Source organism: Accipiter gentilis, chromosome 32, assembly GCF_929443795.1.
Source record: "Accipiter gentilis chromosome 32, bAccGen1.1, whole genome shotgun sequence".
NCBI lineage: Eukaryota > Metazoa > Chordata > Aves > Accipitriformes > Accipitridae > Astur > Astur gentilis.
In genome coordinates this window covers 13,374,695-13,400,786 of record NC_064911.1, presented here as the reverse complement: position 1 = coordinate 13,400,786, position 26,092 = coordinate 13,374,695, and the positions used below count along the sequence as shown (strand labels likewise).

Genomic DNA, 26,092 nt, shown 5'->3' with positions numbered 1-26,092 from the left:
AATTTCATTCTCATTATCAGAAAGTTTTGAATAACTGCAGTTACTCTGCCTCCCAAATATTAATGAAGAGACTTTGGGAAAAGACATCACATTTATTAGCCACATGGGCTGAAAAAGAGAGAAAACTTTTTTGCGTCTTCTGGACCATCTGTAGTGCAGCAAGAGAGATGTATAGACATATCTGTCATCTTAACTATCTGAGTTAATTTTTATTTCCAAGTTAAAGTTTTATACTAGAGCATATACTGCAGTGCCTCTACAAACCAGCCAATTCAACCTCCTAATTACTAAAAGCTGAAGATCCAATGCTCTGTGGAAAAGTAAATACGTATTCCAAAGAACAGAACACAACAGCCAGCCCATCTTCAAATTTTGCAGAAAGGCCTTTGTTCCTCTAGTTAGTTCCTCCTGCAGGTATGGCAAAAAGCAGTTTCGTGAACTGTCCCTTGTCAGAATACAAAAGCAGCTGTAATGACATTGAACAAAGATCCACAAGATATAAATGCTTATGGATGTCCTTGGAGTTATCAGAGACTGGGTATCCCACCATTCTGACTGCCAACAGAGCAGTTGCTTGAGTAAAAGGTGTAAGAAACTGGGCAAATATTAAGTGGTCTTTCCATTGACGTGATTTGCCAGCTTCTGGAAACTAGTGGCTTAAGGATTTATGGAGTACTGTTAAACGCCTCTCTGTCATTGTTTTAAATTCTTCTCTATTTCGTTCTTTACATACAGAAATAAGCCTGACTGCCATTAACAGTTTATGAATTCTTTTTTATTAGAAATTACTTATTGAGTTTTCTTCCTCTTTTGATGTTATTAAAATGCAATATTGACTGACATCTACTGCCTAAAACATAGGATCATAGAAAGCAGCTGAGATTTAAGTCCTAAGGCAAGAGGTCTAAGAAAACAAAACGATGCATCACTGAGCACAAGCACTAATAGCTCCACCCTCAAACCGCCTCTACTTGGTGATTGATGGATCAGCAACTAACAAAGGTTTTTTTCAGCTAGCAGAAGCTGCATTTTGACACAATAATTTTGTGAGGAGAAAGGGTGTAAAGGGCAAACATTTGAAACTCTAGTGAAGCCACCTTCTTCCAAAATGACGTAAAAAAAAACTCGGTAGCTTAAAGCAAATATTCCACGTAGAAAAATCTTTATACAAAATAGGAACCTAAGAGCAGCCTATCGGCTCAGACCATGGGCCAAAAGGACACCACTACAAGCTGATGCCTACATGGAAACGATTATATGGTAAGTACGCATACACTTGAGTATTTTCCCAGGCTCAAGCATGAGACCTCCTGATCCACATATGATTTCTGTCTACTTAGAAGTCTTCATTTCTTTTTCTTCCAGGCCTATGAGCAGTCTCCCTTTACCTCTGTGTAAAAACTGTAAAGGCAGCCTAAGAAAACTCTTTTTGAAGTTCTGTTCAGTGCAACCGAGAAAGAATCTGGAAGAAAAGATAGAGCTATAAGCTAAGTTTTCTTAATGAACTTGCTCTAAATAAATGCAATGACACCGAGCATTTGAAGTAATGCTCACTTTCACCAGCTTATGCCATTCTAGGCCTACACAAATTACAATTTTATTTTGAAAGATTCAGTAGAACACCACCAAGAAGTACATAAAAAGAACTTACTATTTTTCTTTCATTTCCTAAAAACTCATCAAAACAGGGTGCCCAGCTCTTCTGCTACCAAGAGTGAACCCATATTTGACATAAAAGAGAAGAGGGAAAATTAGATGTTCTTTTTTTGTCACAGATGGGTGAAAACAATTCTGCATTTCAAACCCAAAAAATCTGGAATAAACTGAATTCTAAACTCAGAAATACAAGGAGTCAAACCAACACAGTGTTTCCAATGCAGGAATAACCTTTCTTTCCCATCGGTGTACAAGTCAGAAGTTTCCCATCCATCGTGTTTTATGGAAAGGAGAAATTAAAGAATTCTCATAGATGAACCCAGCAGTATTTTCTCTGGCTCCTTCAGCCCGTGAGGCACTGTGCTATAATGAGATGCTCTGTGTCTTGCATGTAAGAACCCTCAATTCGGTAGGAGAAAACAAACCCAGAAAGGGCAGTGAAGCTATAATCCATCCAAATTTGAAAGGCAAACTAAAGGCAGAGATAGTTGCCAGGGCACAGCAATGGCCAGCTGCTCTCTCTGGGCCAGGGAGCCAGTAGCCAAAGGCAATAAAACGCCGCCACAGGCTAGAGGCCAGCCAGGGCCCGTCGCACCCCGCAGCCAGGAGCAGAGCAGCCGGGGGCACCGGGAGTCTGAGTACTGGAAAAGATGGCAAGGCTTGGCTCATGGACTAAAAGCAGAGAAGGGATGCACCCCATTCCCATAGGATAAACACTATATAAGGTGAGATGAATTAGTTATTGAAAGCTTCACAGACTTATTACTGACTACAGCTCAGCCTGTAGTCCTGCAAATTAAATGTTTGTAGTCCCGCACGAAGATGTTCTGTGTGCTTTGTACTATAAGGAATATGAATTTTTTGTTTTGTTTGGTACAACAGGAAGGAGAAACCTGACAAGATATATTAGAACAGACAAGCCTTACCACATTTTTACCTATATACATATTAAATTCATCTTGCATTAAATCTCACTAGGTAACCTACAAATTTTCTAAATTTCCTGTCTATTTTATTAAGTTAGAGACAGGCAGGAGGTTCCATAGCAAAGGCAGAAGTGGAGCTCCCTGGCGGCAAATCCATTGACTCCATAAAGCATAAAGGCAGGAAGAGTTACTGATTGATTCCCCCCTCTTTTCTTGCCCTGTGCCCAGCCAAGCATTGCATCCTGCTCCCAGCAGTTCTAGCACAGCTCCTGCTCTAACCTTCCAAGAGAGCAAGTATATCACTGGGCACTGATAGGAAGTTTCCCTGTCACTCTCCATAGTTCCCTAGATAATGCTTATCCTCATAATTCTTAAGGTTCATTTCATAAACTCTTCATGCACAGACGTAATCATATGCCATATCTTGTATTTCTATTTATTTCTATCACCACTGTTTTTTAAAGTTGGAATTTTAGGATGCACTCACCATGCAAAGTAAAAAAGCTTCTTGCCTGCCAAAAGCTTTAAACCTGAAGTCTGAAAAATATTCTGATGTTTTCCATTCACTTATCTCAGTAATGGCTATTGAATGTTAACAAGTATTTGTAGAAGTTATTCCAGTATAGCTGTGGTTTTACACCTCTACTGTTCATCTTTACTGCATTTTCATTTAAGATAGCAAAGATGCCAGAGTAGATTATCTGTTGAAGCCTAACTTTCTTTTGCCACCTACTTCTACTCATTTCCACTTAGATCAGAACTTATTCCCTCAGAAAACGTTATTCTGTTTTATCCTGTGCTGAATTCATAAAACTGCATTTGTGACAGTAATCTACTAGTCTAGAAATTAAATAAATAAATAAATAAATCGGTGTACTTCATAACAACATTCAGCAGAATATTCACATAGTCTATATACATTATTTGCTTTAAAAAATGGTGTTAGCAAACAATAGCAGTTAATAAAGTTTAACAGATTTATGCCTTAAATTGTATCTATAACAAAGTTTCTCAAAATACGAAAAAGCCTCTCACGTTTCTGGAAGAGTTAGGTGATTGCTTGTTAGCTTTTTATTTGTGTTCTAATGTTGCCTAGTTAAAGAAAATGCTGAAGCTGACAAACTGGATAAATTATTATACTTCAAATTCTAAATATTCCAAGTTAGAACTATGTTAAAACTGGACAAGAAATTCAAGGCCTAGTAGATTGGTTCTATTGTGAAAAAAAGTTATTTAACTGTTATAATACCATCAGCTCCGTGCTGTTAATTCCATAATCAACTCTCCACATTTTCAATCACCTGTATATTACTAAAGCCTGGTCTTTAGTACTGCTGGTACTACTGCTCAGAACACAGTTTGTAACTGCTTACAAGTAATGCCGCCTGATTTTGTGAAAATAGGTCTAAGACAGAAAAGAAGAAAGAAAAACTTTATTAAAAGATATCAGGAAGTAGTAGATCTCTGAACCACCTCTTGTGGCAATAACACTCTCCATTTTTCTGAACATGTAATTATTAGTTGAATAACGTAATGAAACAAATTATTCAACAGATGCAAAAATCATGCAAGGCTTTCCCCACTACAAAGCCTACAAAGCAATGATAAATATAGACATCCTACACCAAAGAACAGCTTCTAGCAGGACACAAATAACTAGAAAAGAGAAAATGCTTGCAATCAGTGGCCACAATATGTTACCTAGGTGACCAATTTAACCAAACAATTGCAAAGGACTACTGAAAATTATGGCAAAAATATTAAACAAACAGAAGGTAATAAAAATACTATCTTAAAATTTCAGAAACAGAAAGCCATACATTTAATCTTTACTAGTTATTTCCAGATTTGTAATGCTTAAACATTGAACTTAAAATGTAAACATATAGGAAACAATGCTGTTTGTGAACAAAAGGAGGTTCCTAATTTTATGTAGGCTTTGCTTATACAAGTGCAGCAGAGAAGTTTTCAATAAGCTAGAAGTCAATGTGAGACTAGAAAAGCAAGTCTGGAAAAAGATCAAGCAATAATTTTAGTGTCTAAGTAAAGCTGAAAAGTCTATATTTTTTATGTTTCTACTGTACACATATATGAATATCCTTTTTAAAAGACTATAGCTATCGCAGACTTATACATTTTCTCCAGAAATATCCCAGGTGAGATCATTATCAGGTCAAACTAATTTTCAGTTGCTCTAATGGAAGTAAAAAGCACCACCAATTTTGAAACATACGTTTTCTTTTCTTTCATTTCTACAACATGTTTATGAGGTGCCCAAGGGTATAATTTAGGTGAACTTAAAACTTAACATGCCTAAACAGATCACTTGTCTGTTGCAGTTCCATATGTTTCAATAGATCTGATCGTGCAAGTGAATCATAGAATAGAATCATACAGTGGTTTGGGTTGGAAGGGACCTTAAAGATCATCTAGTTCCAACCCTCCTGCCACGGGCAGGGACACCTTCCACCAGACCAGGTTGCTCCAAGACCCATCCAACCTGGTGGCCTTGAACACTGCCAGGGATGGGGCAGCCACAGCCTCTCTGGGCAACCTGTGCCAGTGCCTCACCACCCTCACAGTGAGGAACTTCTTCCTTACATCTAATCTAAATCTACCCTCTTTCAGTTTAAAGCCATTACCCCTTGTCCTATCACTACATGCCCTTCCAAAAAGTCCCTCCCCATCTTTCCTGTAGGCCCCCTTTAGGTACTCAAGGCTGCTATAAGGTCTCCCTGAAGCCTTCTCTTCTCTAGGCCGAACAACCCCAACTCTCTCAGCCTGTCTTCATCGGAGAGGTGCTCCAGCCCCCTGATCATTTTTGTGGCCCTCCTCTGGACTCGCTCCAACAGGTCCATGTCTTTCTTATGTTGGGGTCCCCAGAGCTGAAGGCAGTACTGCAGTGGGGTCTCACAAGAGCGGAGTAGAGAGGGAGAATCACCTCCCTCAACCTGCTGGTCACGCTTCTTTTGATGCAGCCCAGGATACGGTTGGCTTTCTGGGCTGCGAGCGCACATTGCTGGCTCATGTTCAGTTTTTCATCCATCAATATCCCCAATTCCTTCTCCACAGGGCTGCTCTCAATCCACTCATTGCCCGGCCTGTATCCATGTTTGGGATTGCCGCGACCCATGTGCAGGACCTTACATTTGGCCCTTGCTGAACTTCAGGAGGTTGGCACAGGCCCAACTCTCAAGTCTGTCAAGGTCCCTCTGGATGGAATCCCTTCCCTCTAGAGCATCAACCGCACCACTCAGCTTGGTGTCATCCACAAACTTGCTGAGGGTGCACTCAATCCCACTGTCCATGTCCCCGTCAAAGACATTAAATAATACTCGTCCCAATACAGACTCCTGAGGGACACCACTCGTCACTGGTGTCCACCTGGGCATTGAGCCATTGACTGCAACTCTTCCTGTGCGACCGTTCAACCAACTCCTTATCCACTGAGTCGTCCACCATCAAATCCATGTCTTTCCATTTTAGAGGCAAGGATGTTGTGTGGGACAGTATCAAATGTTTTGCACAATATTATCAATAAGCTGAATTCCAGCCAAATGTTCTTTATCTAATGCTCTGATTTATCATGCTTACATAGCAAAGGAAACGGTTGTTGCCACCGCTTTTATAAGGATGCTTAGGAAGATTCAGTCCTTTACAACCCACTTCAAGTATTTCCAGAATACCCTAGGAAAGATACATATGAGAAGACAATTGACACTCTAAGAGATAAAAGTGATTTCTAATTTTTTCACTCTTCTATTTTCTGAATTTAAGACCGCACATCAATATTAGATTCCTATCTCAGGCAAACCAAGGTATTTGCATTTACATTACAGATTGGTGGATAGACAGATACAGAGTTCTATCTGTATACTTGCAGTGTCATACAAATTTTAGTCAAATAACTAAGAATTAAGAAAGAAATCCCTTTTCCTTAAAATTACTTTTGTCAAGAAGTTGCCATATTTACCAAGCTAATAGCTCCTTACTAAAGTAGAGAGAACTGAAGACAAAAAAGTGTTAATCATCTTTAGAGATGATTACAACAAAAATACGACTAAAGCATTAAGTGACAGCCAGGAAGTTACCTTTCTGAGTGCATACAATAATGTATAGACTACCTCAAGTAAAAATCCTTACTGGATATATACTGGAAATTCAAAAAATTCTGTGTTGTTGCATTTCTTTCCTCTTCTCTATTGGCTCCTGACAGCATCTTCTTACCTTCCTTCATTTCAGACTCAAGTCTTGGGGTTACCATCTACCCCCCGTTTTTGATTATATGGCCATGTTATTGCCCAGTTTCACTGCTTTCTACTCCACAGCAACGCTGAATGCCCCCGTTCATTTCAACAAAACAGCCACATTCATTTTCAGCTTCTTAACTCTCTCTGACTTTACTCACATCATCTTCTACAGCTTGTCTGAAAATATCCTCCCTTTTACTTGGTCCCAACTATAACTGTCAGTATTGTTGACCCCAATTTTAAATCAGTCAGCAGCAAAATGAGTTCCTCTACTGGCTATCCCCAATCACTGCATCTTCCCTCCTAATCTATCCTTGTCATGTACATTCCCTCCATATCACTGTTACCCACCATCCTATCTCGCAATATTTTATTTTGGGCTTTCAATTGGATCTTCTTTAAATCAAAGTGTTTTAGAACTTAAAAATATCAAACACAAAGAAAAAAATACATAGAAAGACACCATTAATACTCCAGGGTTGAACTGTCAGTCATGATTAGAAAGTGGAAACAAAGAATTTCTTGCCCAAAGTACTCCATCTTAAGCCTATACCTTAATCCTTAAAAGGATTTAAAAGCCTTGAACTCCGTTAGAGGTATCATTTAAACTTGCAGCTGAAGTATTCCAGACAGTTGAACTTTATTATTATAGAATCTTAGATTTTTAAAGTGATTGAAAGTGCCATCTATTGCAGACCTAAAAAGTGTCTCAGCTTGTGCTATCACCACCATCCTTGCATTAATTAATGGAAAGCTGTCCTGAAAGTTCAGAAGCAGTGATTGCCTGATAGTCAAGAACTTGGCCAATACTGTTGGAACATTTTAGCCTGCTAAATTTAAGAGACAAGACTATGAGAGAAAAACCTAAATAGGATAGTTCAGCAACAGGATTCATGTATTTTTCTGCTTTTATTGCTTAAGAACAAGAAGCTTAAGAAATTTCTACAGTAGTCTTAGAAATGTGTATATGAATTCCAATAAATCTAGGCAAAAAGTATCCTTTACCTTCTTTTTATTTTTTTATTTTTTTACTTTCTACAATATTTTGATCATAGAACGTGTCTTAGCTAAAATTAAAATACAGACCTCAAAGATCCAAGATCTGTTCCTTCTTCTGGTGTTGACTGATTACATAGCTTTGTTAAAATTCCTAGTCTGTATGGAGATAGACTTTCCCATCTAAAAAAAGACCAATACCTCAACAATATGCTGAACTAATAATATTGTAGTATTGTAAACATTGTAGTCTTAAAACACACTAAGTGCATTAAAGAGTATATCCTGGAGCCCTGCTTCCACCTTTAATGTGGTTAACTCCTTCTGCATATCGGGCATCCAGCCTCTGGCTTCAGGTCCTAAACTGCCTGTTTTTCTCGTTAAAAGCTGAGGCAAAACTTGCCTTAATTTTGAGGATTATAACTAGATTATCTTTTTACATTTCCTGTCAGTCACAAGTATACAAACCAGTAGATTTTCTCGGTTTAGCCTGTCACAGCAAAGCAATTTATAACAGCATATCTGTCTCAGGATGTGGGAGCAAGACAGTAGCTGATACAACAAGAAATAGCAGGGTGAATTTTTCCCTGTAATCATAACACAATCGAATGGAAAGGGGAAGAAAAAAGTTGTAACTGAGCTTTCTTTCATACCTTTGTTCACAGCACACCTCTACATCTGATTCCTAATACTATTAATTCCTTTGGAAAGTTTCCTCATACACTGATGAATACTATGTCTATTCTACTGTATCCTCTTCTGGTCTTCTAGCCTGCTCGACATACTCCACACCCACCCCAGCCCATCACAGTCCCTGACATTCACTTTGCTCATGATGGAAGGTGCATTACTCCGCAAATTCTTAAGTGAATGATGTGACATCAAACAGTTTTTACTAGTTTTGGTAAGGACAGGATTGTTAATGACTCAGCGAGCAAAGCAGAAAAGGAAAATAAGAGGGAATCTGCTATTTTAGATAAGTAACAGTTTGGTAACTAACACACGCAACCAGCACATGGAAGAAAACAGCATGAATCCCTGTGAGCACGTAACCTTGAAATACAGCCTTGCCATTGCTATTAACAGGCTTTCTACTTGTACTGAACTTACAGGGCCTCAGCACTGGGGTTTGACAAGCCTTTGTCAAGTCTTGTTGACCAGCTCGTAGAGCTTTGCTTTACTTGGTTATAGCTGTGACAGCAACTTTTTTAATTGATCAGGCCTCTGTGACCAATTTGTTTTACTCTTATCTTTGTATGATACCACCAGAACCCACAGCTACAAATAACTCTCAAATGGCAAGTTAAAGAAATGCGGACTTGAAGCAGGAGAAAACTGGGTTTAGGAGCAACAAAAAGAACAAAGAAATAATACCCAACATATGTAAAGGGCACCATACATAGAAAATTTGGGGCTGTAGGACGATGAAGAAAAGACAGAGAAATAAATCATATTACTAAGCATATAAAAAATGATCCAAAGTGAACACTAGATTGAAGAAGAAACTAACATCAACACCACCACATTCCTCCCAAAAAAGGATGTCAGAAGCTGACAGCTTACTGTGTTACTCTCACCAGTAGTCCTAAACTACTGACTTCTGTGTGCACCAAACCCGGGACAGAACCCTTGTGGGCCTTTGTGATTAGATAGATGCACATAAGTGTCACCAGACATGGATATAATTTTTTTACCACTCGTTTTTATGTTGAAGTGCATTATGTTTGTTCTTAAACATATTTTTCCTAAATTGCTTTAGAACGCTAATAATAAATTCCATTCAGGTTTTCATTGTGTGATTTACAATGCTAGAATCTGAACTGAATTAATCTTATGTTCAGCTAGTTAGATACATGCAATTCTACAAAGCAAGGAATTATGGAAATTGCTTGTAATTAAGTGTATTTGTATGAAGCAGTATTTTGGTTTCCATCATACAGTAGCACATCATGAAACAAAACTGCTTCACTAAAATCTCACTTGAATTTGATATACAATATTACTATCATAAAAGTTAAAAAAAAGAATTTAAAAGTATATTAGAACCACTAGTGTAAAATCATTTACCTTTATGTCTATAGCCAGACTGACAGCATGCATAGCATTCACAAGTATCAAACAGTTGTGCAGAAACTGTTCAGGAGTTCTTGGAGTAGTATACATCCTTACAAAGTGAGTAGCAATCTAGAGAAGACAGAGAAATCAAACTCTTGATCTTCCACTAAGCAAAATGACTATGTTTGTATTTTCACTCCTTCAGCAATCTATAAGATCTAAATTTTGAACTAAAATTCCCTATTAAGAATATACCGAGAGAAAAGAAAAATTAATACTGAAATAATCACTCTAGACTTGCTAAACATTGGGGGTTTTTTCTTTATTAAAAACCACATAAGCCAACAGTTCCAAAGGAAAATAAGGCCTGAATAAACCCACTTACGTTAATAAACGGTATAAAACTTGCACAATATTAAGAAAAGTCCTTACCAAATATGGACAATAAGCTGCCAGCTGTGCTGCCAATACCAGGCCATCTAGAAGATCTCGGTCAAAATTTACTATCCATCTCATTGGTGGTACTTCACCTGATTTAAAAACAGAGCAAGATGAATTAGACTCTTCTCTCCTTACATGCCTAATTTTATTCTTGATAGATATGATGACAATTTGAAATGACTGAATAGAAGAAAGAACAGAAAAAGGAAAAATCCATTCACATGTAGAATTTCCCAGGTATAATTCTCTTCCAGACCCATTGCTGAAAACAGGAAAAATCTCACCTAGAATATTGTAACTACTATTCATACACTCTGATACAGCATGCAAGAGTATTCATCACAACTGATGGGAAAGCAGGTAAGTTAAACTTAACCTCACAGATTAGGAACCTAAACATGTAAATTATATTTTTTTTTATAGGCATAACACTCAGGGGTACTGAAACTCATGAAAATATGCATGAATCCTTTAAAGTTGCAATGTTTAAGCACATAAGAAAGAAAAGGTTATTGATTTTCTTTAAGGTCACATTAAATTATTTGTCACAAATGCAATATAAATGAAAGCTAACAGCTCAATTCCTGCAACGTAGACCACTATTTCTACAATTGTGTTGTAAAGGCCTATGCCTCGCAAGGTTAGATGTTTTTTTATATTTCCAATGTTCTTATTTAAAATAAAACTGATTATTAAGAAAGTAAATATAGTTTATTTATTAGCATTTCTTATCTGAAGCATTTCATGTCTGAAATATTTAACACAGCATTTGAACAACAGACTTTTGCTCTTAAGCATAATAATAAACCATAGGAAGAATACAGTCATTTTAAAACTCTCAACATGAGATACTCTCTACAAAAAGTTACTGACATACCAAAACAGAAAATTTTTAAATCACTGTCTATACCCAATTACCAGTATTTTGCCAGTAAATGTGAAGCATGAACACAGAAAACATGATCCTTTTTTAAGGAGAGCAATCTTGTTACAAATATTCAACTACTGAGTCATGACTTCTCTGTTGTGTTATTTGCAGTTTCTTCCAACTTCTACTACAAAAATACCTACTGCTTAATTTTCTTTGTTTTCATTACCGTCTCAGGTCCAAGCTCCCAAATTTAGGGAACACTGGATTTCAGCCACTGGCAAGTTGTTCAGATAGATTGGGATCATGCTTTCTCATACAGTACAAATTATATAGCTTTTATTTCACTATACATCCAGACAGTGTATTGTTTACCAAGTTTGAAGCTTCATAAGTTGAAAAAAACCCCACACCAATATGCTACAGAATCTGGGATGATCAAAAATCTCCTACATATTATAAACACATAAATATCTTAATGTTATAATATAAAGAAATGTTCTTTTCTTTCAAAAATGTTACCATTAAAAGATAAAAAATGTTTGTAACACCGAACTGTTAACAATAGTAATATGATGATGTTCAGAACAGCCCAATATCGTCATTAGCAAAAGAATCTGGAGACACCAGTACTTGACATAGCAATAGTTTAAATGAACAGAAGCATAAAATGTTTCACCAGGTTACACATTTCAGACCTTTATTTCAATCTGTCCTTATTAAGATCTTCATTCTACAAGACCAAACACTTGAAAGCAGGGGCACAAGTCATGTATATTTTACAGGTCCCTACCTTTACAGAAGGAATACCATAAACTAAATGAAAGTTCAAGAGAGAGAAAAGCATAGATTCTCTATGCATTTGGAATACAATGGTCTCGTTTAGTCATCAATGATGCTGAATCTTTTGCTCTCACAAACTAGATAACACTACGCTATAGATGTAACACTTCAATGAGTGTTACTAAGGGTTTTAAACTTGAGATAGTATTTTGGGGTATGTTATGTACCCTATGAACAACGACTATCAAAACCATACTGACTAAGAAAGTAGGCTGTTGTATATTGAAAATCATTAAATTTCTTAAGGTAAGCTTATTGGTTCCTAAGTACCTTCAGACATCAGCCAGGCTGATGCAACCAAGCAAGTTATTGTCCAAAAGCCAGGCCACAAATGCAAAAAACATTCAAACTGGGGAAAAAAATCCTGATCTTAAACTGAAACAGTGGTAAACATTCCACATAGTGTTGAAGAATGGTTTTCTTTTACTAGAACTTATTTTACTTGAGTTTATACATCATCTATTGCCTTTATCCACCTTTTTTTTTTTTTATATTAAGTGCGATTGCAAAATTGTAATTAGTGACAGGGAAAAAGTAGCTAGAGAAGCTGCTGCTAATGTCAGATCATAATTTATCAACATCAGCTCAAGTAACTTCAACTGGTCCCCTAAGAAGTACAGTTAAATTGAATTCGCCAATAAGTAGCTATTACCAGCTACAGGTATAAATTTGGTTGTAGAACTACTCATCTATACCAGATTAGTTGTAAGCTTATAAAATTATTCTGTGGTGCTGTAAACATTATGCTTCAGACTAAATTTAAGAGATAAACTATTCAAGAACCAAGTAGAAGAAATAAAATAACCATGGGGCAAATCATTAAGTAGGAAGTGCATTCAGATGGAATCCTATATTAATGCAAAGTAAATATATCAAAATGTAATCTCAAATAAAAATTAATTCCAGGAAAGACTAATCTTTAAGTACTCACTTTCATAAAATAAGCTAGCTAACATGCAAGAGAATTTTATCGAACTGTGACTTTATATGTCACAGAAGAGTGAAATTCTTACAGAAATTTCCAAGATTGTTCGCAAATTTCCAGAAGTAAAACTTTGATGTGCATATGCTTTGCACCAGGGGGTGCTGGTTCATTAGGATCCCGCTAAGACAGACACTAAGATTTCATAGAGTATCACTGCCAATTATTGGAGTTAATGCTATAGGGAAAAATAGGTTATTATAAATAACCTTACAATCCCTTCAGCCACTGGGAACCCCAAGCTGTGCAGCCCTGGAACTGACCTCCAGTCAGGATGCAGCATCCTGTACAGACGCACTCTGTTGGAGGGTTAGCTCCTATAGGATTTTGTTAAAATAAACCAATTCTGCTAATCATTTTTACCATCAGATGAAAAGATTGTTCACGTGAGAACTTGGTGCTGTGGTTTTAGTTAAAGACAGGGGGACACAGGTGGGAGCTGCCTACAGGCTCCTCTGTTATAATTAGCTGCCGAAATTTGTGCTGTAGCCCAGCGATATGCACGGCGCAGCACAGGCCTGCACCTCCTCAACTTAACTCCTATGTGGATCACTTAGCTCCTTTGTATACAGTGATCTTCCAGTCAGGATCACTACGACATATTAATGGTTTGGTATATTTATACTATTTGGAGAGAAGGTCCCCACAATTATTTAATACAAAGTTATAAAAAAAAAAAAAAAAAAAAAAAAAAAAAAAAAAGACCTTTTCCAGAAAATATCAAAACCAAAAGTGTTTTTCATTACCAAGTACTTTGTGAGGAAGTACTTGGTTCAGCTTCAGGATTATCTTTTGCTGATTTGAAAGGAAAAAATATTACAGAGGAATCAAGTCTTCTGTTAGCGATCCAAAACTGCACTTGAAGTACAGGTCAAAAAGAATTATTTAGAAGACAATTCTGTACAGGACTTCTTATGACATGACACATAAAGAAAGTAGACATTCAGAAAAAAACCCAAACATACTCTATAGGGAATGATCCTTTTTTTGTGGCATGAGAACTAAAAAAAGAGCCTCAGAAGGATTTGGTGTGCCATCAAGAAAGATACTACACACCTAAAACAACCTTACAACCTGCTGCTTTTAGTAGTATTCAGTTCAGACTTCTTTTTTTAATTTCATGCTCATGTACAATAATGCAGAAATAAAGATGTTGTTTGGTCTAACTTACGAAGCAATAGAGATTTAACATTACTCTTACAAAATACTTTCATGCAGGGTGCTAGAGATTATTTCTTTAACTGCTACAATAAACACTCTGCTGCAGTGGAAAAAAGAATGTCTCAAAACTTCAGGGGAAAATAATTAGAATATTGATAACTGGTTACACTTGAAAAAATTAATTCAACCTACAACAAACTTCTGTACCATATTCCAAGCAAAATCTGTATTTCATGATTCTTTTGTTCATTTATAGAATACAGACGCCTCAGCATCTGAAAAACTTACATGTCTATCACTTCACATCAACTATTTGCAGATACTTCAGCATATTCATATGGCTCTAGTAAGAAAGAACAGAAGCAGATGCTGCACAAGCTTACAAACAAAGGCATGTAATTTCACCTGAACTTAACTCTGTGACACTGATAATGATTTTAGTTTTCCACTTCAGCGGGGTGATGTTTAAGCTTGGTCCAAAATCCCTTATTTTTTCCTATTCATGCTGTAAATTGGCTTCATATGTTATTTCAAAAGAAAGAGAAGATCAGCAGGTCAATGAGTTTGAAAGCTGATGGCTGCTGCTGCTGTCCACAGCTCTATCTGCAGCGCTCTGCCTCATCGCCCTGTTCAGTCTCTTCCCACCATTCTCTGTTTATACATCCAATTATATTCAACAAGATGGCTTTCACGACAGTAAGATCTTGGATCTAAATAGGTGTGACTCTGGCCAACAATTCCCTTTCTCTCCCACCCAAAAGCTATTCACCGTATTAGCAGATAGAAATCTTACTATAAATGAATCATTATATAAAATATGTTCTATTATATATTAAATATATTTATAATTACACTGTTTAAAACTCTCTTTTCTTCTGGAAGCCCCGAAAGTGTTATTTTGTTCCATTTTTTGTTATTAAAAAATAAGCTTTAGTAGTTTAAATAACTGGCTTAAAAAGAGAGACAAACTCCTCCCTTTTACAGAAAACAAGTTTCTTCTAGAACATTAAAAAAAGTTATTTCAAATTGCTATCTAAAAAGTCTCCTTTTCTGATGAAAGTTCTAATTCAATTTAGACTTCAAATGATGTTTCTTTTATTGTCATGGTTTCATTAATATGAACAGAAAGGAAAACGAAATCAATTACATGTTATTCTAAATATTCATTAAATCTATGTTCAGTTAAAAAAAATTTAAAAACAGCATTTAAAAGAGGATTAGAATTAATAGTTAATATTTCATGTTCTGTAAGTTTTCAAATCAAAATTAAGACATTAATTTATAAATTTATAAAGAAAAAAACATTTCAGTGTGTCAGAAGTAATTTTTTTCCTATTGTTTAACTGAAATAACTTTTTTCCAAGCAGAAAAGTCAAAGTTTAAGCATCCTTAGTAATTCTGGAGGGCAGGGTACCAATGATGAAGTCTGAATGGATATATAAGATCTCCATGTTACCTATGACAGGAAAAGAACACTGTACATATGGGCCTCAACATCTATATTGGCACAGTATTAATTTTAACTGAATTCAGACCTCCATTTTACGGATGTCTACAGTAGGAGACATTAATTTCATCCCAACTTCTTGGTAAATTGCTTGCAGTTATTTCAAAAATATTTTATGTAGTCACTGCAAAACCCAATACTTTAAAAATAGCAAAATACCTTTTTAAAAGCTGATCTTCTTCCTTAAAAGTTAGTCTTTCTAATATAAATCCATCATTTTATTGATCATAGTTGGGACCTATAAAATTCAATAATCTTTCTGTCTTTTTTATTAATAGAACTCAGACTCACTCTCAGCACACAATATTGGTATTTTTAATAAATCACCATTTTCACATTTTTGTTTTTAACTTTTTAAGATTAACTACTTCTCCTTTCATTTTAAATTAGGTCCAATATTGAATTGTTCTTCTGGTTAGTCATCTAGATTGATTTGCTCAGCTTGGTTACGGAAACTTGTTAAACCAGATGCTTTGATTAAAAAGCAAACTTTATTGCTTATGCTATTTTAACTTTAAATCTTACTTTAAGTGTACCATTAGCTGCTCTTAGTGTTCTGGTGGGAGGATTACTTGTGCGCACTTAAGCAATACCAGTTGTCCCTAGTACCTATGTACTTTCTTCTCTCTCCACTAATCCTTTCTTTCATGCTGGTAGAATTGTCTGTGTGGCAGCAAAGTGGGTGTAGGAACAAAGCTGGCTTTAAAAGAAAGGGCACAACATTTCTTTACTTTTTAATCTGGATCACACCAATCCAGTTTACCATGCAGCCACATAAATGGCTGTGCCAGTCAAAATGAAGCATGGTAGCACTACTGTTTAAAAAGCATCTCTTGAACTACAGCTTTATAGCCTACACAAATCAGAGCACTAAGAAAAAAAAACCATGAAGTGGAATATTTTCCTATTTTGACTAATTAAATACTTTTATAAGTATTTTTGTTGTTTTCCAGCTAATCCTTCTACTATGAATCAACTTACTTAACTCAAATGCTTCTGAATAGTCGGAAAACATAATGTATTTTTCTTAATTACATCAGCTGAAAATCTGCCAGCTAACCACTCTACAATAATTTTTAAATATAATTCCACAATTCTAGTAGAAATAAACAATGGAAATCAGAAGTCTTAATCAGGATACCTCCTCTTCCTCTAAGCATATAAATATATTACATTTCATTTGTATTGGTAATCCTTGGGAAAAAAAAAAAAATAGTAATGGATCTTTAAGGTAAAGATTCTCAGACAATGTCATGATGAAAACCTGACTGATGGGTATTGTAGACCAAAAATAGCTTAAAACCTGAACTCTAACAGGTAGCAGATAACTCTCTGTGGTTGGGGGGGGCAGGGAGAGAGGAAATTGTCCAAAACTAATCTTCTGAATTCTGAGACAGATCCCTGCTACTTGCTAGCTGCAGCCCATAGGGGCTGGTTGCAAATTTTGATAACACCGAGACTAAAGTGGTATGTTCTGAATTCTCCCATTAACGAAGAGGCGTAAGACAGAAGCACCAATTAGGCTGATCAGGAGTTGCGCTTCTGCACACAGACTATTTAGATTGGGAAAACTGGGGACTTGGAGTTATGGAAAGAAGAAGAGGCCAAAAAGAAGCATTCCCAAAAAGAAGCAGAGATCTTGAAGAGACAATAGAGGACTGGAAAGAAAGTAAAGAAGTTCCTAACTGGAGGAAAGGTCTTGGCAGTTGGAGAAGATCCTGAAGATCAGAGAGATGCATAGAGACAAATGCCAGCGGATGCCCAGGGACTTTGGAGAGTGACACCTGAGAAAACTGTTTCCAAATGGAGATAAACAAGGAAATATCTGTCACAATTCTATACAAAAATGACACATAACATCTTTGTTGGCAGAATAACAACCAACAGTCACCATAAACTCCTTTAGGTCCAATTTTGTCCCTTTCTTTGCCAGGTAGAAGATACCATGGACAAAGGACAAATACTAGACATTTTAACTTCAGTAAGGTTTTGGTCACATTCTGTCTCATCAGGAAGCAAGGAAAAAGTAGTCTAGAAAAAAGGTACTGTTAGGTGGAGCACAAAGCTCACTGAAAAACAGTAAGCCTAACTATCAGCTGTCCACAAATCAAACTGCAAAGTCCTAGATTGTATACTATTCAATATATTCATTTGCAACTTGGAACATAGCATAAATCTACCTTAGTCCAATCTGGAGGTGATATCAAGCAGGTTAAAGAATTGACTCTGGGAAGAAGAATGGGTTGCAAGTACTCATGAGGAAAAGACTATAATTTAAGCTCTTGAGGAATTGGAGTAATGATCTGAAACAAATGGGATGAAATCCAATAATGATGCCTGCAGTGTCCTGCACTTAATTAAGAATAATTCATTACACAAGTACTAGATGGAAAATTGGATAGATGGAAATTCTGCAGAAAAGGATCCGGAGACAACAGCATATCTCATACTGTTGCAGAAAAAGCAAATACTTTGCTAGGATGCCTAAATAGGAGAGTTGTATCTTAAAGCAGGTAGACTGATCCATTCATTTCTATTCAGATCTAGTAAAGTCTCACCTGGTATAAAACCAGTAATTGGCACCAAACTTCAAGAAAGCCACAGATCAACTGAGAGTTTACCAGAAAACAAATGAGCTGAATACGCAGAAAGACTGAAAGAATGGAATTGTTTTGCCAAGAGCAGGGAGAGGGACTAACTGAAGAAGAACATAATAATTTGCAAATATGTATAAAGTTACTAGAAAAGCAAAGAAGATCCACTGCACACCATATTTTAGAAGGAAAAGGGTGGACTGAAACTCTAGCAGGGGAAATTCGGGGTTATGTTCGACAATAGGAAACTCTTTCAAATGGAAATGAGTGGGAAATACTGGCAGATGTTAACCTAAAGTGGACTATGGATTCTACTTTTCCAGAGATTTTTGTAACAGTCTAGGCAAATACCTGTCCAGTACACTACAGGTAAAGTCAGTTTAGTATTTGCACACAAGAATGAAACAGATTATTTCTGTTCTCTTTCTCCTTTTCCTACTTTCTGTGCTTTACTGTGGGTTTTTTTCAAGTTTCGCTTTTATTAACCGGTCCATCAGTATGCTTTATCTCACTGACTTACTAAAGTAAGTAGTAAAGTAAGCTGGTAACAAAGTATCTCTTTGAAGATGGTAGTGTTTTAATTCAAAGAAACACCCCTGAAAAATGGGTAGTTGGATCAAGAGTTCCCAGCAATCTCTGAAGTCAAACATTTCACCATTTCAAAATAGCTAACACATCTCACTACTAACAGTGAAAATGAAATCTTTAAAGCTGTTGGCCCCTCTTCTGAAAACCAGGAAGAAATGATATCCAATCTTATTTTAAATAGATAGATGAAGGCATCCTTTGGCATCAGTCCCACAAAAAAAAAAAAAAAAAAGTACAAAATTGTTAGCAAGACAAAATCATGATCTTTCTGGTAGGAGAACACTGTTTAGCCCTCCCCCAAAATAGTACACTTAAACAACTCTTCCACCGCACACACCACATTACTTTCACTCTGGAAAAAAATAACCATGAAAAATAATCATTAATCTTAAAAGAAAAATTCCAATAGAAAAGGAAAAAAAGTTGCAACACAGAAGTATGATTGATGTATTGGTATTATCTGGATAAGAAGACCATGCAGAAAGAACAAAATGGTCTTATACCAAGCATTAAAATTCTTAAAGGATCAGACTTGGTTTAATCTACTAAGTTTAAGAGTTATTTTATATAAAGAAGTAAGAATAGCAATAAATCTTTAAAGAAAGTACTGTATTTCTTGTGAAGCTGTTCTGCTGTTTTCACAAGCAATAAAAAAAGTTAAATCTTTGCTATCAGTTGCAAAATCAAATGATCTATGTCTAAGGAGGTGCAACAGACATCTTCACAAATTATAATCTCCTGTTCTATAGCCACAAGCATTTTTTTCAAATTCTGAGTTACTGAAAAACAGAGGAAAAAATATATAGGATTAGGCTAATATTCTATAAGACTTTCCAAATAAACCTAATACATTCACACAAAAATCTTGCCATTTATGACCTTTAATGATCAAAGGTATGAAATTGCACTTCCTAAGAAATTAATAAGTGAGACTATGGAACTACAAAGGAAAAGTAACAATTGAATGGTGATGTGAAGCAGTCTATATAAGTAGGTGTGATATTCAGAATGGGAACCAGACATTATCGTTAAATGGCTCAGTGGAATACACAAGTTTGTCAGTAAAGGAAGTACCAAATTACAGTATTAAGCAGCAAGCTCAAAACAAAATATTTTACATAGAATATAGATTTTCAACCTACTTACTGCTTCAGAATGGTGTGATGCTACAAGTTTGCACAGGTTCAAAATACAATTAAACAAATTCACAGAATAAAAACCTAGTACAACCTTACAGAAGTACTACTTCCATCTCAAGTAGTCTTGAATTTCAGATCAGGAAGTCTCACAGTATGCATAAAGAAAGTATTGCCCTATGTTTGCACTGTTACTGATCTCTAAGCATCTTCTATTGGAGGTAGAATATTGAGCTAGATAGACCTGTAAACTATCACAGTATGTCCTTTTTAATGTAAATTACTGCGGTAATAACGGTTTATAATATTATATAACAACTTCCTATTCTGGGATCTCAAAATCTCTGGAGGTGGAACTAATCTATAGCTATAATAACGCCTATAGTCCCGTTTCAAAAGCTTAAGTCTGGTACTGTATAATACAAACATTTACAGAAGAAATATGTAGCAATAACCTTTTCTGTAAGCGCTGACATTAGAACCAGGACAAGGTTTAAAATGATGGTACTGAAGTATACAATTCAGAGCATAAGAAAGATCAGAGGAAATATGCCTTTGAATACTTTTTGAAAAAGGCTATTATGTTTTTCCTAAAACGTATTTAGGATTAACAGAATGATAACGTACCTACCTTCAGCACATAGAGCATGTGAGGCTATGTTTATCTTAACATGGAAAACAAGAAATCTTTTATTAGAGACTCGTAGGCAAACTACAGTTCCTGCTTCAGGCAGGATGCTACAATGCTTGCTCATCAAAACTGATAATTATTCTAAGAACTCCTGAAATATCAGGAACAGATCGATTTAATACCACTGTCAATTCATAATAATTCTAAGCAGAAATATTCAAGAAACACCACATGGGGCAATGACATAAAAATGAATATGCTGGGGATATGTCTCATTTATTCCCATCTGTTGCAGAAGACTTTTACCCTCCGGCAAGAACATTAACCTTTCTGCTCCTAATAAAATTTTCCAATGGTCTTCCACTATCTACACAGTTCTGTTTTATTTTTGCTGATTCTTATCCCAAATAATATCTTAAATTGACAAATTCCTTAGGTTTTTTATGCATCGCATAAGAATGTTACCTTATAACAGTCTCCATTTTGTTGTTTTTCAACAGAAAGTTTCCATTTGCAAAGAGAACTAGTTTTAAAATCGCTGAATGGTACTAAAAGCCTATAGATTAAAAGGTCATCTTTGACACTATTTTTTTTATCATGGCATTTCTCTTATAGATGACTGATGTAAAATGCAATAAATCACAGCAATTCATTACAGCATAACTGGCTTCTATACTGGCTTCAGAATGAATACTGTAATGGAATGTGGGGAATGTAATCCCCACATCATTTTATTTAGTCAAAAAAAAAAGTTAAATACTGTTCTCAATGAAATTCACTGTTTGGTGCTTACAGTGAATTAAGAGAACCTTTTCCAATCTTCATATTCTGAACTATGTATCTGAAATAGTATTACTAAATCTACAGCTATACCATACTCAATCTACATATTTGGTATACACTGCAGAAGTAGCATTAATTACACAAATAATCAGAAAGCTTATTTATTCCAGTTAACATACAAACCCTGTGAAGCACTTTGTTTAGCTGAAAGTAGGATAGCTGTATAGGCATCTCAAAGTGTACTGCAAGTAAGGAAACAAAATTTCTTCCTAAATATTTACCCAATTATTCCTATTTAGTTGTTTGAGGATCAGCATATATGTATATACACATATATATTTTATATATAAGCGCACACACATCTACACACACATATATATGTATATGCGCAAATATATATACAAATATACACAGCCTGAAGAGTTAGGGCTTTTGTTTTTGAAAGATCTTTTAAAGAGTTTTCCAAACATGAACACTTTGAATCTTTTCAGTATAGGGCTCCAAGGACTATCCTTCTTCATACTTTTATTTCCCTGAAGCTGCATAATGACAGCTGGTAAAAAACAATAAAACTGTACAAACCAAATATTTTTATACTACTCCAGAAATCTAAGAAGTTAAATTAAACGTGGAGTTTTGCTTATTTCTCAACTGTACATGAACTTAAAACTCAGGAAAATAATTCTTTTTCTCTTTTGTGTTGAATAAAACCCTGATATGATCTTGTGGGTTTTTCAGCTAAAGGGAACAAGATACAATGCAATTCTTAAACATGGAGCATTCAGGTTGACTAAGAGAGGCAAGTAGGACAGAAAAGCCTAGTTAATAGACTTCATATTTATATATTATGTTTCATTCTTGTGTTCTGATGTGCAAATCATGAAATATAACACAGAAAAATGGCTTAAAACTTTGCTAACTTATATTTCAGAAAACAATTTCCAGGATTTATCACTCAAGAACAATGGTTCTCATAATATTTTGTTGGAAGCCAGACTTACGATACTCATGATGGCATTCATTAGATAGTCACTTCCCCTTCTTTAATTCAGCTTTTTATCAAGTGTGTAAAAAGCAAGATTCATTCTTTGGGAAAAGCCTGTTTTGCGGCGATTTTAACTGAAAGAAATCTTACATGAAATTACATAAGATTCTTCCCTTCTACCCTTCAAAGATAAAAAATATCTGTTAACTCTTGTTTCTCAATTGTCTCTAAGAACTATCAAATTGAGAAGAAGGAATCGATGGACTTCATAAATACCATTCCTAAAAACTGGGGAAAGAAGCAAGAGGGAAGAGGAAGAAAAATTCATGAAAACAAGGGAAAGAAAAGAGTGTGTTGTTTAATTGCTATATTAGAAACAACCTTAAGTAAAAGTTCTATAGAATCAGTCTTAAAACAAACAAGAATTCTATTTAATTCTCATATAATTTTGTGAAGCCATGTCTTCTCACACTAAAATCTCTCCTTCCTCAACCTTTTTACTGTAGATGCCATGATCAATTGATATTAAAATTAAAAAAATATAATTAATAAAACCAACAAAAAATCCCACCTCACAGTGAAGTGAATAAAATGCATCAAAACCAAAACTTTCTTATTTGAGAGTAAGAATCTTGAGAGATGTTACTATGCTTAACACTTTCAGACAAACCTGCATTGGCAATGGATTAGCACTTCTCTTTCCTCTTACACAGAATTTCCATTCTAAGTAGATTTTCCAGTAAAATGAAGATGTATCTACTCTGGATACAGCTCTTACATCTCAGATTTAGGTTGACTGTTCAGATATTGTTCAATTTACTGGCTGTCATATTATATAATAATTTTATATTACATGTAGAATTACCTACTCTTTTCAAGATCTTCCTGGGATACATTCAAGAAAATTCCTTATTTCCCAAAACATAATTTATCTTTTTCACCATGGCAAGAACCATAATTAATAAGGAAGAGACATACAGCTTCTCAGGTGGCAATTTAATTCACTAACATGCAAATTTTTTTCTATTTAGGAAGTACAGGGTTTGAATTATGGCATTCTAATACTCTAGAAACTTTTAAAGGGTTTTTCCTGACTCTTATTTTTTATACTATTAGTAGTTAGTCTTTCAGAGAGAAATGTTGAAAGGAAACATGAAGATAAGGAATGGTAGAAGGTAAACTGAAAATTTATTACATTCAAATAATTCATGCTTCCTTTCCTATCATTACTATTGCCCATATAATGCCTTAAGTGGGCACTGAATCTTATATTTCATGTATAATTAAGGTCTCAGCAGAACAGGCAAAGTTGCATTTTGCAGTTTTACAGCATTTGGTCTCAAGTTTCAACACTGCTTTCCATTTTATGGTCAATAAGACATATTACAAGGCTGCCCTCCCAAAACATATGCCAAGCTGCTTTTAAAACATACTTATTTTTTAGCAGCAGTAAGGGCAGAAGATGTGGAGATAGTAAACTCCTTGCTAATGTTCTCTCTAAGCTATTGAGATCTTAATTCTTGCAAGAGAAGCATTCTGATGAATGACATAGTTATCTTCAACTTTAGAAGGAAGTAATAAAGATATATATTTAAAACCTCTCTGCACTGCAGTTACTTAGGCTTGGCTTACTGTCACATTTCACTTTAAGTAGCTTACGTATCAAAGGAAAGACTAAGAAATGTGGCCTGGATAGATCTTCATTTATTTAGTAGGGATGGATCACCCAACAGATGAGTTTGAGCTGAAAGCAGCTCCATAGTCAAGACATACTGCTAGTCAGGGCTAATTCTGTATTCAAAGCAGAGTGTTTGGATGATAATATGCAGGCGCATAAACGTTAAGCAAAAAGTGGTAATTGCTCTCTGATCTGGACTGTAGCAAGAATAAAAGAACAAATCCTTCTCTTAAAATTAGTGATATTAAGTAAATAACAACAAAAAGAGAAAATTGTGGATGTTTGGGACTTTCAGCTGGGTTGTATGAATATTTACTATACTTTGACTGATGTTTTTCCTTATGACACTTTTAACTGTTCCTCTGAAAAAAAGCCTGTTTAAATGCTTAATTGAAAGCTAACACGATCAAAAATGTCATATCTGAGTATAAATTTGATTATTAACCTTAACATCATAAAAATTTAAAGGACCAACAGTATATCAAAATATTAAATCTGCTGAGATCTATAAATTTTTCTCCAGTGAACAATCTTAAAAACCAAATTCAGCCTAATGTCCCCTGAGGTACATCACTGGTGACCAGCCTCCAGCTGGACTTTGTGCCACTGACCGTAACCCTTTGAGCCTGGCAGTTCAGCCTAATTTCAGTCCACCTCACTGTCCTCTTATCTAGCCTGTACTTCATCAGTTTGTTTATGAGGATGTTACGGGCGGCTGTTGAAAGCCTTGCCAAAGTTGAGATAAAAAAATATCCACTGCTCTCCATCTGTCCACTGAGCTAGTCATGTCATTGTGGAAGACAACCAGGTTGGTCATGCATGATTTCCCCTTTGCAAATTCATGCTGACTACTCCAAAACTATTTCTTGTCCTTCATATGTTTGGAAATGGTTTCAAAGATTATTCACTCCACCACCATCCCAAGAAACAAGATGAAGCTGACTGGCCTGTAGCTCCACAGATCCTCCTTCTTCCAGATAGGAATGGCATTTGCTTTCTTCCAAACCTTGTCCAAACTTCCTCCCGATTGTCCTGACCTTTCCAAGGTTACTGAGCATGGCCTCACAATGGCATTGGCCAGTCCCCTCAGCGCTTGTTGGTACATCTCATTGGGTCCCATGGCCTTGTGTTTGTCCAATTTGTTTAAGTGCTCCCTAATCTGATCCTCCTCCACCAAGGCTACGTCTGCCTTGCTCCAGACTTTCCCATTCATCTCGAGGTCCTGGGACAGTTCAGTGCCAGTCTGACCAGTAAAGACCAAGGCGAAGGCAGCATTGAGTACCTCAGCCTTTTCTGTGTCCTTTGCCATCAGATTCTCTACCTGATTTAGAAGAAAGAACAGCACACTAGCAGACACCAATTCTGAGGCAGTAAAAAAGAAAATTTAAGAGGAAAGTGAAGGCTAAATGAGAGGATTCAAAGAGATATTGAGGCAAGTCACCTGTGAAACAAAACAGGATAAGATCACCCAGTTAAGAACTTTTATAAAGCAGAGGTATAAGATAAGAATGTGAATTTCATAATTTGTCAGCTTTTTTTTTTTAATTATTGTATCTTTAGCAATGTTTATTTATGTAGTTTTGTGAAAGAAATGGAAATAGAAACAAAAGGGCATGCTCATGTGCATATACCAAGCTATTTCTGTGTGCCCCCTAGCAACCAGAATATACAACTCATGAACCAAAAAAGCTATATGCAACTCGATATAGCAAGGCAGTATCTGTAACTTCCCCCATACAGATAGCATATATAATCTCTGCCTTCTCATTCCAACCTTGCACTTCTCTGAAAGCAGAAAAGTATAATTAAGTGAAATTGTAAGAGAGAACTGTAATGCAGATAAATGTCCCCTGGCAGTAACCACAAAATTCATCTTCACCTGTGACCCAGAGCCAAATCTGCAACCCGGTCTGCACAAATGAATACATTAACCTACTGAGTTATCTGTCCTATTACCATGATTTAATAGAAGTCATTATTATCTTCTGAGAACCCCAATATTGTAACTAAAT

The 26,092-nt window shown here is 35.8% G+C and overlaps 1 protein-coding gene across 1 annotated transcript in view; it reads right to left on the bottom strand.

Annotated features, from left to right (window-relative positions):
• Positions 1–26,092, bottom strand: part of CFAP47 (cilia and flagella associated protein 47) — a 347,638-nt gene that overhangs the window by 223,916 nt on the left and 97,630 nt on the right. Inside the window, 2 exon segments of the mRNA XM_049834739.1 lie at positions 9,896–10,012; positions 10,316–10,413. Coding sequence (XP_049690696.1) covers positions 9,896–10,012; positions 10,316–10,413 — 215 coding nt within the window.